We start from the raw sequence: 16,870 nt of genomic DNA, 5'->3' as shown, positions 1-16,870 counted from the left end.
CAGCACTTTGAATTTGGCCCAGAAACTAACTGGCAGCCAGTGTAGATGGGTCAGGATATACATTATATGCTCAAGCTATCTTGTCCTGATGATCACCCTAGCCACTGAATTCTGCACCAGCTGAAGTTCCCAAAGTGCCTTCAGAAGCTGCCCCATGTACAATGCATCAGTTTGAATAATCTAGCCTAGAGGTTCCCAGAGCACAGACAACTAAAGTTGGGCTATCCGTGTCCAGATAGGGGTGCAGCTGGGCCACCAGGCAAAGCTGATGGAAGGTAGTCCACACCACTGAGGCCACCTGAGCCTCAACCAACAGCAAATGACCCAGGAGTAGCCCCAAGCTACAGACCTACTCCTTCAGAGGGAGTGTAACCTCATCAAGCCCAGGCAACCTCCCATCCATCTGGTCAGTGCCTCAGCTCTAAGTCAAAAAATTAGCCAATATACATAGTCATATGCAGACATCTCTTAACCATAACTTTGGGGGGATGGGTAGAGAGAGATTGAACAGGAGGGGATTGTTTACTATCTACACAAAAAGCGCAAATGGGGAGCGAAATGCTTGCCTTGTTGTACCCTGTGCAATCTTATCTAATTTCCAGATCACATCTAATGTTGTATTCTGCTGCTTTAAACTTTAAGTTGTTTTCCCACAACAGTATTACAACATAGTATATATTAACCCCACCTCCACTTTATATATGAATGAGATAGATGTGTGCATAGCTGCCGTATCAAATCTACTTAGGCATATATGTTATAGGGGAAAAAAAATATTAAAAATTGTCCAGTAGCACCTTAAGAGACCAACTTAGTTTGTTCTGGGTATAAGCTTTCGTGTGCGTGCACATGAAAGCTTATACCCAGAACAAACTTAGTTGGTCTCTAAGGCGCTACTGGACAATTTTTAAAATTTATTTATTTCGACTGCGTCAGACGAACACGGCTACCTACCTGAATATATGTTATAGTTGGACAATTTTACTAGGACTCAGTTATATTTAAAGAAACTAGAACTTTTAGAATCACAGAATTCTAGAGTTGGGAGAGATCTACAAGGGTCATCTAGCGCAAGGCAGCTAAAGCATCTCTGCCAGATAGCCACCCAAACTCGGATTATTCCTCACCAAGGAAGGAGAGTCCACCACCTTCTGAAGCAGTCCATTCCAATCTCAAACAGATCTTACTGTCAGAAAAGTCATCCTAAGAATCTCCTTTCTTGTTATTTTTATCTTTTGGTTCAGATTCTACCTTCCAGAGCAGCAGAAAACAAGCTTGTTCCATATTGTGACAGCCCTTCAGATATCTGAAGATGGCTATCCTAGCTCCTCTCAGTCTTCTCTTCTCAAGGCTAAACATACCCAACTCCCTCAACTGTTTATCTTAAGGCTTGGGTTCCAGACCCTTGATAAATCTTGGTTGCCCTCCTCTGCACAGATTCCAGCTTTTTGATATCCTCCTTAAACATTTGTCCCTACTGAAATGCATTTTGATAGTTTTGGCCCAGTTCTCCAACTTGTTAAAGGCATTTTGAATGCTGATTCTATATTCTGAGGCAGCGTTTCCGAAAGGTACAATAATCGTATATGCCTTTTGAGTTTTGTCTTACCACTGCACCACCTTCTCAGGCGAATGTAATTTGGGGGTAGTTTTAATAATATTATTTTATATTTGAATTGTTTTATGCAGCTAAAAAAACCTATGATAAAGTAAAACAAAAAAAATTATGCTGCCCACCCTTTGAAACCCTTTCATGTACCCTAGGGGGCACACGTACAACACTCTGGTGGCACCTGCAATTTGATGAGCATCCCACCTATTCCTTCATTCAAGTCACAACACCAGGCCCAGGACAGACCCTATGGCACCCCACTTGTCATTTTTTCCCAACAATAACGAGGAACCATTGATGTGCACTCTTAGGGTTCCATCAGTCAAACAACTACAAATCAACATAATAGAACTAATAAGTACACTTGAAGGGTGGGGAAACTCTCAGGAGTAAACTAAATTACTGTAATTTTTTAAATGTACCTTTCATTTCCTTTTGCATTTTTTCATTTATTTTGTTTCACTGAAATATTTGCAATAAAAAAATTAAAACCATAAATATTAAACTGAATTATTTTAAGATCTCTAAAATAAAGGATGGATGGAACATATATATTTGATATATTAAAGGGCTCTTAATGGGATTGTAATGTTAGGAAGCTTTTTAAATTGGCTGTTTTCATTAAAGGTATTTTTAATGATAAAATATACATACCTCGGGCTGCTTTTACATTAAATCTTAATCTTCTTAGTGCCTCTTCTATATCAAAACTGCATTTCACTAATTCATACAAAGCCTGGGAAAGAAGGAAGAAATTATGATCTTCTCAACTATTGTTTAAAAACACTGGGACAAAATCAGCTGTTTCTGTTTTTAAAATCCAGTGTTAAGACAAAGCTAGATCCTGCTGTAGAATCATAGAATCGTAGCATTGGAAGGGACCCTGAGGATCATCTAGTCCAATGCCCTGCAATGCAGGAATATGCAGCTGCCCCATATGGGGATCAAACCTGCAACCTTGGTGCTACCAGCACCATGCTCTGACCCACTGAGCTATCCAGGTTAAGGAACATAGATTTCATATTTCCCAATACATATAAAATTCTGAATCCTGCACCACTCAAAAACATTAGGCAGCCAAGATGAGGGAGTATAATGTGACACACAACAAAATAACCACAAGGAATTTTAAAGCCACTAAGAGTTCCAAGTGTCTTAAATACCTGCTCATTGTCTTTAATATGAGATCCTTCAGGAATTGCATCTATTCCTCTCTCATCACCTGTTCGTCTAGAGGCTTCATTAAGGAATTCGATCACTTTCTCTTCAGACAAGTAATCTGGATTCCACAGCAACTGGTCATCATTTTCATACACTAAATTAGAGAAATCAAGACATTATATACTGTCTTAACATAATCTCTCTTTAAACCTATCTACAAAAATTCTTTCCATTTACCTCCAAAACAAGCCAAAATGCTAAACAGATTTCCTTGGCAGCATTTCTGTCAATAATTCTACACAGAATGTATGGTTTTCTCAAAGAAAACCAGACTTATTTCTGAGTAGATAACACAGGGCTGCACTGTAAAGCTGGCAAACCTGAAGAGTTGAGTTCTACTGGTTCACTAATAATTGGCGGCAACTTGGAGGATATATATTCATTGGTGACATTATGCAGTCTAACTCTTGTAAGTGGGCAACTCAGTTCTATCACTTTGCTCTGATGGGAAGCTGTGTGCAACAAATAAGTATTCACTCATCATTCATGACAAAAAGCAGTGGGGACTGAGACTTCTAACATCTTTACTTCCCCAGCACCTCTTGTACCTGCCACCAGAGCCAAACGCTACAAGATCAGCAGGTGTTGCCCAGTGATGAAGCCCTGGACTATGAGAGTCTTAATAGCTGTTACCTCATCTGTCAGTTCCAGGCCAGGAAATTCAGCTGAATACAATTATACTATTGCCTAAATAAATAAATATTCCTTACACAGCAGTTTTCCAGTAACCAAAATAAAGATTCTTATAGAGATTCACTAGGTCATGAGCTTGTTTCTCATGACCATTTTTAACATGATAAAATTAATGGATAGTAACTTTTACCAATGGAATTAATGTGATAATCACATTGCAACATTATGAGAACTGCTAAAGTTTACCTCAGTCATGAACCTCATTGGCCACCTTTTCCCCTAAACATTACCTCAAATTTGTCAGATCTCTTAATTTGGATCAAATTACCACCACAGCATTAACAGCAATTAAAGTTTACCTTTTTCGTTTTCTTTGTATTTAGATATCCCAACTGGAATTTCAGCTTGAAACATGGAGCCCACCATGATTTCCTATATAAAAAAACACATTCACAATAACCAGAAGTGTAATTGAGAACCCATCTGTTGCTATCTATGTATATTATTAAAAAATATGTAGGTTTAACACAGTATGAATGCATCCAATCACTAGAAAATGCAGTTTGAGAAAATTACCTCACTTTAATGAGGTACCGTAATTTTCGCTCCATAACACGCAGTTTTTTCCTCCTAGAAAGTAAGGGGAAATGTCTGTGCGTGTTATGGAGCGAATGCCTACGGATGGCGGGGGAATCTGCTGCAGTCGTGGGCAGTCCGTTGCTCGCTTTGAAACAGCAAAGCGGGTGTAAGCGGCTCCTGTCAGCGAGCAGAGCCGGGGAGGAGGGAGAGAAGCAGAGCGGGAGAGGAGAGGAGCCGCTTACACAAGTGTAAGCGGCTCCTGTCTGGTTGGCTACTTCAAAACAACCCCGTGCTCTCTGTCCCTCTCTCCTCCCCACTGAGCTCGCTAAGTAGCAGCAAAGCTTTTCAGGGAGCGGAGCCAGGGATGAGGGAGAGAAGCAGAGTGGGAGAGGAGAGGAGCCGCTTACACAAGTGTAAGCGGCTCCTGTCCGGTTGGCTGCTTTAAAACAACCCCTGCTCTCTGTCCCTGCCTGCAGTTTTTTGCTGTCCGATTTTGGATTAGCCACTGTAGGGGTTGTGTGTGTGTGTGTGCTTGAGCTATCGTTCTCCTCCTCCTGCTTCCCCTTCACTCTCCCAGCGCCCCTGCGACTTTAGGATTGATACTCTGTGTGTCTGTGTGTGTGTGTGTGTGTGAGGGATCGTTCTCCTTCTCTTGCTTCCCGTTCACTCCCCCAGCGCCCCTGCGACTTCCAGCGCCCTGCGACTTTAGGGACGGTTCTCTGCATGTGTGTGTGTGTGTTTTGACCTCAATGCGCTTGTTGGGGGGGAGTGTTGGTCGCAATTTTTCTTGATTTGTCTCATAGTGGTTACTATCGTGGTTTCCTTTGTTTGTCTTAGCGCGTTGCTTTTAATTATCTTTAAGTGTGAGTGTGAGCGTTTCGGCAGCTGCCGAGCCGGGGAGGAGGGAGAGAAGCAGAGCCTGCTTGCTTTAAAGGAGCAAAGTGGGAGAGGAGAGGAGCCTTCTCCCCTTATACCCCTCTTCTTCATTATTAGCAGCATCCTTCTCCACCCACCCCAAGCGTGTTCCTTCTCCCCTTATACCCCTCTTCTGCATTATTAGCAGCATCCTTCTCCACCCACCCCACGCGTGCTCCTTGTCCCCTGAGTGCTTTTCCTTCCCTCCCCACTTAAAACATGGTTACAAAGCACAGATCCACATGGATCCTCAGGATTTTTGCACTGGGTCACCCCAAATTCACCATCAGATCACATAGCATGTCCATGGCTACAGCCTGCACCAAAAAACACACACGCACCCACTATTTCAAGGGGCCGCAATGGCGCAAAAAAGTGGTTACAAAGCATGGATCCACATGGATCCTCAGGATTTTTGCATTGGGCTACCCCAAACTCACCGTCAGATCACATGTCTGTGGCCACAGCATGAACCACAAAAATCATACATCCACTGTTTCGTTTAGAATATTTTGTTCTTGTTTTCCTCATCTAAAAACTACGTGCGTGTTATGGTCAGGTGCGTGTTATAGAGTGAAAAATACGGTAAGTACTCTGTATTGAGGTAGCACCATCCATTGAACCTGTGGACAAGCTATGAAGTGACAGCAATGTTCCCTTCTGAACAGTCAATTATCTGTCAAAATTGTTCAGTGTGCGGCTTTCAGATTGGATAAAGATGATAAAAAGATGTGGAGTTGTATTGTTTCCATTTTTTAAAGTGACACGAAAGTGCAGAAGTTGCCAACAAAAACATGTTTCACAATACAGTTGATTTTGTCTTCTTATATACTACTTAAAAGTAATAAATAACCCCAAGGCAGTTTCCATCTAGCAAATCAAATGCCATCAATAGAAATAACAGCAAATAACCAACAACAATCAATTCAACAGTGCAAATTGAGGCTAAGAATCAGGCATGCCCTTCACATGCTCAGGTGAACAAGTGCCCTTCACATGCAGTGGGCACCCATTAGAGCTATGGCTAAGAGGAGGAGTTCAATAACTGTGGCACCATTAAAGATAAGGCCCTGCGCCAGGTCTCCACTCAGTGAACTGCAGCTGCTAGTTGGACCACCAGCAGGGTTTTCTGCCAAATTCAAGAGCGTGGGCTGACATGGGGAGAGGTGGTTCAACAAATGTGTACCCACAAGACGTGAAGGGCTTTATATATTAGTTTAAGCACAAAGAATTGGCCCTGGTAACAAATATGAAGAAGTTCAGATCCCATAGAATAGGTTTTACATAACATTGCACATAAGTGCCTGTAAGGACTCCTACAGCTACATCCTGCACTATCTGCAGTTTCCAGGCAGTCTTCTAGGGCAACCCAACAGAGGGCATTACAGTAGTCTGAACAGGAGGTGGCCAGAACATGCAGAACTGTGGTGAGGCTGTCTCATTCCAGAAATGGCCTTAGTGGGCACACCAGCTGGAGCTGAAAATCGCTCCAAACCCTCTGATGCCTGCACCCAAAGGGCACTCACAATGTTCTAGAATACCTTCTTTATTTATATAGTAGCCACATATGCTAATATAGTATTACCTTTTTCCAGTCTTCTGAAGGAATATAATCTTCGTCTTCTTCAGATTCCTCTTCTATTTCACTGTCTATATACAAAAACCAACAACTTTTGCTTAAATGTTAATAGCTACTCTGAGTCGCATTCCTTCAAATACAGTATATCCTAGAGACAGTTTTCTCAAAGTTAATTGGGCATTGAGACATGATGTCACAACCAACTCTATGTGACGACTTGTGGCAGAGATCTCCTTACTGAGTAATACAAAGAACTGTAAGAAGCAAGCAGATTACAAATTTGTAAAAAGTCATTTAAATATCTGTGAACACCATGTCAATGTATTTACCAAAGAACAGCTGCATATGCAAAGTCAGAGAAAGCATGAATATTAAAGTTTGAAATAGATTTTAAAAGGTTTTTTAAAAAAATACATCCCATGTTGCTGAAACCATTTTTGCTAGCAGCCAAACAGCTAGTGACAATTACTATAAAAGAACACAGTTCTGATTGCTGTCAACAGTATGTTTTAATTCTAGTGAGGCCACTAAAGAAATATTGGGCAGATTCACCAGAAATTGTGCAAGGACTGCCACTTGTACAACAGGGCTTGGGTCAGAGGAGCATTACAAAAGCTTCCCTTTCCTTACCCTGTTCTCCAATGGAAGCTAGGGACACCTCAACCTTCAGGAAAGCACCTTATTTTCTGTAAATCAAACAACTGCATGTTCTGAATCCTCTACGTATCCAAGTCTGATGAACAAGAACCACTGATCTTGGTGGTTAAAACTGAGGAAGCCAGCTTCTAACACTACTGGGGCTGGGGGGCAGGGAGAAACTGATTGTAATGTGGGGGAAAATATTTCTACAAGTCCCAACACACATGCTGAAGTCTTTCCAGACATCTGAAAGGAACTAGAAAAGGCTCACTGCACTGCCTTTGCCTCTCACCAGATTTGCCAAATAAATGTTTAAATTTCTAGCTATTTCCTTATATGTATGGAGCCAACATGTATATTACAGATTTATGACTTGGCCCAAAATCTCCAATCGTTTCATCATTTCATAGCGTTCCTATCCGCACTAAGTGCCAGCAAAAGATTAACATCCACAGAATGCATCTTACAAGGCCTAGGAATGATCTAAATAGGATGAGTTTTCCACAGCTTACTAACCATCACTACAGTCCTGCCCCTCATCCTCCCATTTTCTCCTAATAATTCCAATATTTGCCAAAGAGCATACATACAAAATAATTAAAATAATTAGTAATTAAAATAATTAATTAACAATTAATTAATTAATAATTAAAATGTGCCTATATAATTGTTTTTAAAAAGGAAGAACACAAACAAAATTACACCTTATTACTTGCAAGCAGAAACTTGCTTTTGGCACTTGTGAGAGTACTTAAGCTATGGGAAGTAAGGAAAAGGCTTATCTCATTCAGTTTTTGGTATGAGAATTCTCAAACACTTATATGGGATCAAATTACAAGAGCTGTTAAAATGTCTGAAAACAGGTTTAGATGACAATGCTTAATACTTTAAAAGACATACTTGCATCAAAGTATTTACACCGCCGTGGGCGAATTATCTCCTGTACAGCAGAGGGCACCGGATCATCGTTGGAGGACTGTGTCTCATCCTCTTGACCAGATGAATCCTTTATGACCTCCTCCTTACAAACAACGAAACAAGACAGCAGCTATTATCATTTCTGCCCTACTTACACAAGTTAACATACAAAATAAAATTGGTATAATTGACAGTGCATCATAACCCATAACAGTAAGAAGTGATGCCTTAAAAACCAAGTGGAAAAGAAAAATGAAGCAGATTAACAGACTAAAATCATACATAAGCTGCACACTGAAAAAAGAAGTTTAACATGTTTTTTAAAACTAAAAGAGGCACAGCAGAGCTGCACAAAGAAGGCATTCCACAGTACCACTGACCAAAAAGGCCCTGTCACATCCCCACCCAGGACCAAAAAAAGGGCTTCTGATGCTAATCTTAATTATCTGGCAAACTTCTGCAGCAACACAGTTCCTGAGGCAACCTGGTCCCAAGTCATTAAAGGCTAGAACCAATGCTTAAATCTGAGGAAGCCAGAAGAGAAGAGAAGAGAAGAGAAGAGAAGAGAAGAGAAGAGAAGAGAAGAGAAGAGAAGAGAAGAGAAGAGCAGCTAACTGTGTTTGCTAATATGTTGTTATTTTAAAGGGGGAACTTGCAAGCTGAAATCTGCTTTTGGCAATTGTAAGTGCAGATTTAGGGAAAGGAAGTAAGTAAGGAATATGCTCCAATCTTTCATCCCCAGCTAGCAATCTGGCCACTGCATTTTTTACTAATTGAGGTTTTCAAGGCTTTCTTTAAAGGAAAACCAACAGAGACAGCAATGCAGTAGTATAACCTGGAAGTAACTAGGGATGGATAACTGAGGGTGGGTCTGTATTGTTCATTAGCTGGCAAATCACCACTTTGAGACTATTTAGGAAAAAGCAAAACTACTGAAATAATGTAATATAACACCATCACCGTTACAGAATTAGAGTTTGAGGGGTTCCATTTAGCGCAGACTTCATCAACCTAGTGCCCTCCACAGCCAGCATGTTGGCAAAAACCGATCTAGTCCAATCCCTTGTTTGACCTAGGGCATCCAGATTTACAGCATCCCTAACAAACGGTTGGACAGTTTTCTCGAAGCTACGAACATGAGTTTGACCAAGCTGCGGGAGGCAGTGGAAGACAGGAGTGCCTGGCGTGCTCTGGTCCATGGGGTCACGAAGAGTCGGACACGACTGAACAACTAAACAACAACAACAAATGGCTAGCCAGTCTCGGCATGAAGACCTCCTATAAGGAAACAAATACCACTCCCTACACCAGGGATGACTATTGTATGACTCTCCAGATGCTAAACTGTAACTGAGGCATCCCCAAACTCAGTCCTCCAGATGTTTTGGGACTAGAACTCCCATCATCCCTAGCTAACAGGACCAGTGGTCAGGGATGATGGGAATTGTAGTCCCAAAACATCTGGAGGGCCGAATTTGGGGAGGTCTGCTATAACTCTCATCAGCTCAACCCAGCATAGCCAATGGTCAGAGGTGATGGGAGGGTCTCAGGTTTACCACCTCTGATTTGTGTAACTGATTCTTTGTTGACTTGTCAAGAAGTTTCTCATAATGTTGACATGAATCTACTCTCCTGTAACTTAAACCCATTAGCTCTAATCTTATCCTCTGGAGAAGCAGAAAACATTTCATTTTGCCCACTTGCACATGACAGACTTTCAAAAATTTGAAGAGGGCTATCATATCCCTCCTTGGGCTTCTCTTCAGGAGGATAAACATACCCAGTTCCTTCAACGTTTCCTACATGCTGCCATCCTCTAAGCACATTCTAATGTATCAGTTTTTCTTACTGTGGTGCCCAGAGCTAGAAACAGAAGTCTAAATGAGCTCTGACAATTGCACAATAAAATTGTAACTATTACTTCCTGTGCCTTGCAAATTTTTGGAAATCTCTGACTTGGTTCAGTCTAAAACTGTATTCATGTATTGCAGATGCATCACACTAGTTCAGCCTATGATCAATTTCAGGAGGTTCAGAAGGATACCATGGTTGATGGTATCAAAGGTTGTTGAGAGATCCGAGAGAAGTAATAGGGTTTCACTCCTTCTGCCCATCTCCGGTGCAGTTCATTCACCAGAATGGCCAACGGAATTTCAATTCCAAAATCAGACCAGAAACCAGCATGGAACAGATCCAGATACTAAATCATGGCATGTCTAGATGAAAAGTTAGAACGTACTTGAAAGCTTGCCCAAATAATCCAGTTTTGACACAGATCAAGTTGACTTATATGAGAGACTTCTCCATAGGTACAGGAACTATGCCATCTCTTAAAGGCTTTGGTCACCTCTAAAATACAGAATGGCATACCCAGAGTACCAAAATAAAATAATAATAATAACAATAAAATAAAATAATAATAATAATAATAATAATAATAATTTATTAAATTTCTATACCGCCCTATACCCACAGGTCTCAGGGCAGTTCACAGGATAAAATCACAATATAAAAGCACAAAATACATAATCAAAATAAAAACAAGAACTCAATAACCCCCCACAAGTAATCAGAGAGAGAAAATAGAACTGAAAACACACATATACAGTAATTGCAATAAAACATAAAAATAAGTACCCATCAGGCATCATGAAGAAGTAGATTAAAAGGTCAATTTAACTGTCTTTCAAATCAAAAAATTTTAGCCATTGGTTTTTCCCCAATTGCAACCATTCATAGAAGCTCTTTGATCCAGTGGAGGCTTCCATGAAGGGATACTGGGAGGCAATTTTCTCTTACTCCCCTTTCCTTCCGCAGCCCTTGTCCCCATCCCCTCAAATGGGAAAGCAGTGAGCATGTAAGTGGTAAACCTCAACTAGGCAAGCCGCCTGCCATATCAGCAGGAAAAATTAACTGAAAAGTATCCATTACTAGGACCCATGCTACTGTAACCTGACAGTGCAGGGCATGTAACAAATCTAAACAAGAAGTGCTCGTAGTAATTCTCATCTCTCTCCACCTGGGGCAGTTCTTCTGCCTGGCAATTTTGCAGATGCAATGGTGGCAGAAAAGTAGGTTGTTTTTTCCTCTGCCATCACTTACACTGCAACATAGGCTCTGTGTTAGGTTGGATACTTTCTAAAACTTCTGCCACCTGTGCTCCAACCATAGCACTAATCATTTCATTGCCCTCAATTGCTAATTAAGTCAATTTCTTTCAGCTTAAATTATTCAGTTATAGACCAGATGTTTCACTGCCACAGAGGAACACAACACATGACAACAACAGAACAATGGTAGTTCAGTTAATACTTATAACTTGTCACATAGTCTTTCCCTATAACTTTTCACCAATCACTCAAGCTGTCCTGAAACACATACAGATGAACAATGAGGTGAGATATTGTACTTACAGTGGTACCTCTGGTTACGAACTTAATTCCTTCCGGAGGTCTGTTCTTAACCTGAAACCGCTCTTAACCTGAGGTACCACTTTAGCTAATGGGGCTTCCCGCTGCCACCAGCGCACAATTTCTGTTCTCAACCTGAGGTACAGTTCTTAACCCGAGGTGCTACTTCCGGGTTAGAGTAGTTTGTAACCCGAAGTGTTTGTAACCCAAGGTACCACTGTATTTTGCAAGTTTGTATTGAAAAATTGAGAAAGCTGATGATTTGTTTAGATTCAGGTTTCTTAAAAGTCCGAGACAAATTGTCATTAACCACCTAGTCAGAAGCACAAGATCTACTTAGTACTCCACTCCCCCTGAGACAATTATCCTGGAGTATCTAGTTATAGTTATACAATTTTTCAAAGCTTTTGCAATTCCTGACAAAACACAAAACATTCAGATGAAATTGCCAAGACTGGAATATGAACCTCAGGAGGCACTCAAAGAAAAGAAAAGATTGCAGCAAAGTCCCAGAAAGAAATTTTCTGAGAGTATCTCTTTACACCAGCAATGTCCTACTTGCATTATTTACTGTGAAAAATGTGGGGGCAAAATGTTCTAAAGAAAACTTAAGGTTCTTTATTCTACAGCATCACCAAAGCAATAAAGCACTGTCCATCACAGGTAATGGAGCAAAAGGGGCAAGACAATATGCTTTAGTAGTCAAAACGCTTTAGTAGACAAAACTCTGATGGCAAAATATTACGCAATGTTTTCAGTAACCAAGTGTTCTTTCTTGGGTAAACTTTCTGCATGATTCTCTGCACTATCCTAACCTGTAGTATGTTGTACAGATTTTTTTTAAAAGGTTAATATGGAAATAAATCATGGAATTTGCCACCTAACTGCATGTTTGAATTGAACAGTAAATGCTATTGGCAATGGGAATGAGAGATGTGTTTGTGATCAACTACCCAGAGGACATTGTTATAATGGGTGGCAAATAAATTTCTGAATAAATAAATAAATAAATAAATAAATAAATAAACTGCCCCTTTTTGTTTTCATGATATAAGCTTGCTTTAGTGCTATCCATAATGTTTATCTCAATAGTTTAAAGCAGGGTAGACAATATATTGCTGGACTACAAATTCCATCATGACTGAAAGATTTTTCCTTCGAATTCCAGCTTGAGGTCAAACCAAGATCCAAAAGAAAAATGTTCCTTTGAATCCCTAGTCTGAAATTGTGTGTTCCTGATTCTTTCTCTGCATCAAAAATAAGTCAACACTTTTGGAATTTTGCACCTTTTTCTATCACTGTGCAAGAAGGCAGAAAAGACGGCCAAATTCAAAAAGTGCTGACTTTTTTTTTTACACGTTTGAGTTCTTCTTTCTTTTAGCCATAGCTTGAACTTATTTTAGTTTTTCTTAATGCTTTAAAGTGTTTTAAATATGGTTTTGTGGGGGGTTGTTTTTGTTCTATTGTATGGTCACTTTATTGTTTGCCGCCTTGGGCTCCTTAGGCAAGAAAGAAATTTAATGAAGGAAAGCCAACATTTCTGCCCCAAATGTCATATATGATGTCAGGCTTGAGAAAGAAAGAAAATGGCCTGGTAGGCCAACTTCTCAGACCAGGCCAGCCTAATGAGGCCCTAGGTTAGTTGCCCCAGCATTACACTACACTCAGATCTTTCTGGGACTGTTCACCCATTTCTTGACCCTCAGATCATACTCTAAAATGAAACTAGGAGTAGATATTGAGCTTACATCCTTACTTTCCCCAGAAACCAAGATTAGTCTGAAGTTCAGACTACTGACTGAACTAAGGAGATTTGGAGAAAGAAGCATCAAGGTAACGTAGTCATTTAAATGCAAGCAAACATAGGTTCTTCATTGTTCATATGTTATTCCCAGGTAAATGGAGTTTAGGGATTTAGTTGAGATTCCTGCATTGCAGGGGGTTGGACTAGATGATCCTCGGGGTCCCATCCAACTCAACAATTCTATTTTTCAATGACTCCAGTGTCCATTCCACCCCAAGTAAATCTTTGAAAGCAAGTACATTTTGTGTCCTTAGTTAAAGGCAGAAGCCCTTTAGATTTTTTCTATAATCAAGGAGTATATAAATGTTATGAAATAAATAAATTCAAAGGGCAAAAGAGAGAGTATGCACTCATGCACACACAACAATCACAGCTATGCCTCCTTGATACAGTCCTATAGCAGCAGTCAGTTCCAGCTTTCCCTTTTGGCCTTTATCAACCTGTTACACACACACACACACATGAAACTAGGAACCAAAAGCACAGTCCAAGTTTAAATACTCATCTTTACAGCAGCTTCACTAAATAATACCAGCTTTAAGGAACAGATATGCTAGCTTGCCAAAAGCACACGATAGGAAGCACACAATAGCACAGACCAAGTTTTCAAATTAGTAAGTCTAACTCACTTTATTTTCTCCACTGCACCCACTGTTGTTATCATTATCTTCACCCTCACCCTCCTCCTCCTCCTCCTCCTCTTCTTCCTCTTCTGGTAGTGGCACAGTACCATCATAGCCGTAACGGCTAAGAAGCTCATGAATTGGCATATCACCTTCCTAAAAAGAATTAAAACAGGAAATTATAATAATTCTATGAGTTTTATACCAATGTTGTAATCTGTAGGCTGTCTGGTCAACAGTGGCTACAACTGTCCTCTGGAGAGCAGATGTCAGCCTGCATGTATTGTCCTCTGACTCAACTCTATCCTGCTCTTTTCAAGGCAGAGCAAAGACAGGATGAGGCACTGGTGCAGTTTGATACAATGATACCATGACAATCTACACCCCCAGGCACAAGAAAAGCAAAATCATTCCCTCTATAATGTTTCCTGCTCTGAATATGTAGAGAGAAAATAGCACAGAGACTGATCACTATCCCTTCTGTTGGACTTGACAATGGTAATGATGAGGACAAGGGGCATGACAATTGGAGCAGGGGTTGGGTGATCTCCATCTTAGTAATTAGCAGCAAAGTTCTTTTACAGTAGGCACAGATTACAACACAGAGTGGGGAGGGTTTCTACAGAATGAAATGACAATAATATCTAATCTTCAACAACTAAGGTGTGTGTGTGTGGCAAGGACATTGGGGCGGGAGAATAAGATTTATTGCCTTTGACATGATGATCCCATTGCTCTGGTTGGAAAATTTTCCCCCAGAGAAATATTTTTGCAGGTCAACAATGGATTTACACAAAAGAATAGAGAAATATTTTCAGTCCAAGGGCTACATTCCCTTCTAGTGCTTGGTGGATCCAGAGGAAAGAATGGTAACAATGAATGTACATATTACCTTTGTACATTAAGTTAGTTTCTACACACGTCCTCACACACCCCTCTCTATCCTCCATCCAAGAAAGCAAGATTATCAGAATTCAGGGACACATTCTAGCCAGGCAAAAACACTCAAGGAGAGTGTGCAGTTGGGTCAATAGAGGTGTGGTGGGGAGGGGAAGAAGAGGAGGTGGCCTGGGGAGGAACTGAGCTACCAGATAAGAGTGGTTTGGAGTGATACATTTGGATCAAAGTTCTCAACCCATTAGGACTTATATCTCATCACCCTTGCCAGCATGCTGAAATTTATAACTTATGACTGCAGAGTTAAACTGCAAATGTTACAGAAAACATGAGGGGGAAAAACAAGTAAAAGAAACACGAAGAAAACTTCATTGTTTTTCCTCCCCCCCCCCAATTATTTTTATTAATTTTCCAAATTATTACAAATCAAACCAAATTAATTTCATACAATTTCTTAAAATCAGGTTTCCTGCTCCTGTTCCAAACTCACGATCATCATCATTTCATCGCATAGCCGCATCATTTCTTATTTAAGTCCAGCTGAGAACCTTCATTTGCCGTTAAACCATTCTTCCAGCTTGCCACTTCTTTCACCTTACAAATAGCACCTCCATTACATTTTATAAATAAATGATTGATTTCACCTGTGTGGTCCTTCCTATATATTGTTGTTCCAGACCTGGTGTGCTGGGTGAGTTAATCACTATCTTCCATTGTTCAGCTCTTTGCAGTGTTTATCTGGATGGTACAAAGTTACATTCCATTTCTTCCGCTGTTTAGACTAGCGTACGAGCTGCAGTCATAAATAACTCACAAAGTGCATATCCAAACTCCGCCATTAAAATTCCGCTCTGGAGTTCTTCCTCAGCACACAGTTAAAAACAAGATCTTTTCTCAAATTCAGCCTCTTTACCGCATCTGTTCATTATTTTTTCTCCCACTTCATTTCTCCAACAACAGTCCATGAATAATTTTAAATAAAGTCTATTCAGCATCGGTCGAGGGGGGAGGGCATAGTAAAACCTTGTAAAATTCCTTGTTGAGCATAGATAAAAGCCTCCCCCCTCTTTTCCGAAATAACAAACAGAATAACATGGCAGCGGCTACACATGTCCTTTTCATTATGCATGGGAGGACAGGGAAAAAGGAGACCACTTGAAAACCATAAAAAGCACAAAGTACCTTGTCCACTCCCTTTTTTTCCTGGCTGTTGTAAGGATTCTCAAGCTTCAAATAAAACGTCAAAGAAACCTTCAAAGATTCAAGTCCAGTCCTTCGGGCAGCTAACTGATTGCAGTCTATTGGCGTATGTCAGTCCAGGAGCGCCTCTTGATTAATGCCAAATGTCCAAATTTTGGAGGAACCAACCACAAATCATGCCAGAGACGGAGGCTCGTCCATGGCAGGGACACACACCCAGGTCGCACCCGCTCTGCGTTTCAAGTTAGTAGACACAAGCTTGAGCGGCACAACAGGATGCAGTGAGCTCCCCAGACCCCACTAGGGAACAATGCCAGGATTTTTGCCTCATAAATCCTGGCTTTTCCCTGCCTAAAACTCCTCACTGCCTGTGGAGGGCAGCAAGGAGCTACCACCATTGACTTGTGACGTGGCCGGAAAGCAACTTCATTGTGTTTTCTTCAACTCTCATGATTTCTTAGGTTCTTATTATGAGGATTTATAAACATAGCAGTTTAAGGTTTTTCACACCTTGTGGATTAGGCTTTCAGAGTATCACCTAAGAAGCTTAACAACTGCACCATAGATTTTTCATCTATGTCCAATAAAATAATATGAAAATCATATTGTTATCCAATCATATGCAACTTAACTGTAGTTGGTTGACCAAAATATTTTTCCAAGGCTATTCTTAATATGAAATAAGCTTCTTAACATAGCTGAGTGTATGCAGTATTTTTGGCACACATAACCTAGTCTTCCACTAAAATTCAATGCTTCTGACCTTCACTGTTCTTTTCTATGAAAACTGACATCTGATTAGTGGTATAATACTCCATGCCAAAAACTGCAGCACTTTGA

The 16,870-nt window shown here is 40.5% G+C and overlaps 1 protein-coding gene across 3 annotated transcripts in view; it reads right to left on the bottom strand.

The window, feature by feature from the left end:
* MIER1 (MIER1 transcriptional regulator) overlaps nt 1–16,870 on the bottom strand; it is a 38,706-nt gene that overhangs the window by 7,329 nt on the left and 14,507 nt on the right. For 2 of the 3 annotated variants that reach the window (XM_081193815.1, XM_081193816.1), the window contains exons 4-9: nt 13,940–14,089; nt 8,079–8,199; nt 6,546–6,610; nt 3,826–3,898; nt 2,776–2,927; nt 2,267–2,348 (exon numbers count right to left, since the gene is read on the bottom strand). In XM_081193815.1, the coding sequence (XP_081049941.1) occupies nt 2,267–2,348; nt 2,776–2,927; nt 3,826–3,898; nt 6,546–6,610; nt 8,079–8,199; nt 13,940–14,089 (643 nt within the window). The remainder of the gene's footprint in view (nt 1–2,266; nt 2,349–2,775; nt 2,928–3,825; nt 3,899–6,545; nt 6,611–8,078; nt 8,200–13,939; nt 14,090–16,870) is intronic. The other variant, XM_081193817.1, reaches the window with a different exon arrangement.

Source organism: Podarcis bocagei (genome assembly GCF_964188305.1).
Source record: "Podarcis bocagei genome assembly, chromosome: 5".
NCBI lineage: Eukaryota > Metazoa > Chordata > Lepidosauria > Squamata > Lacertidae > Podarcis > Podarcis bocagei.
The sequence above is the reverse complement of the archived record's forward strand: the minus strand, read 5'-3'. Positions and strand labels throughout refer to the sequence as shown.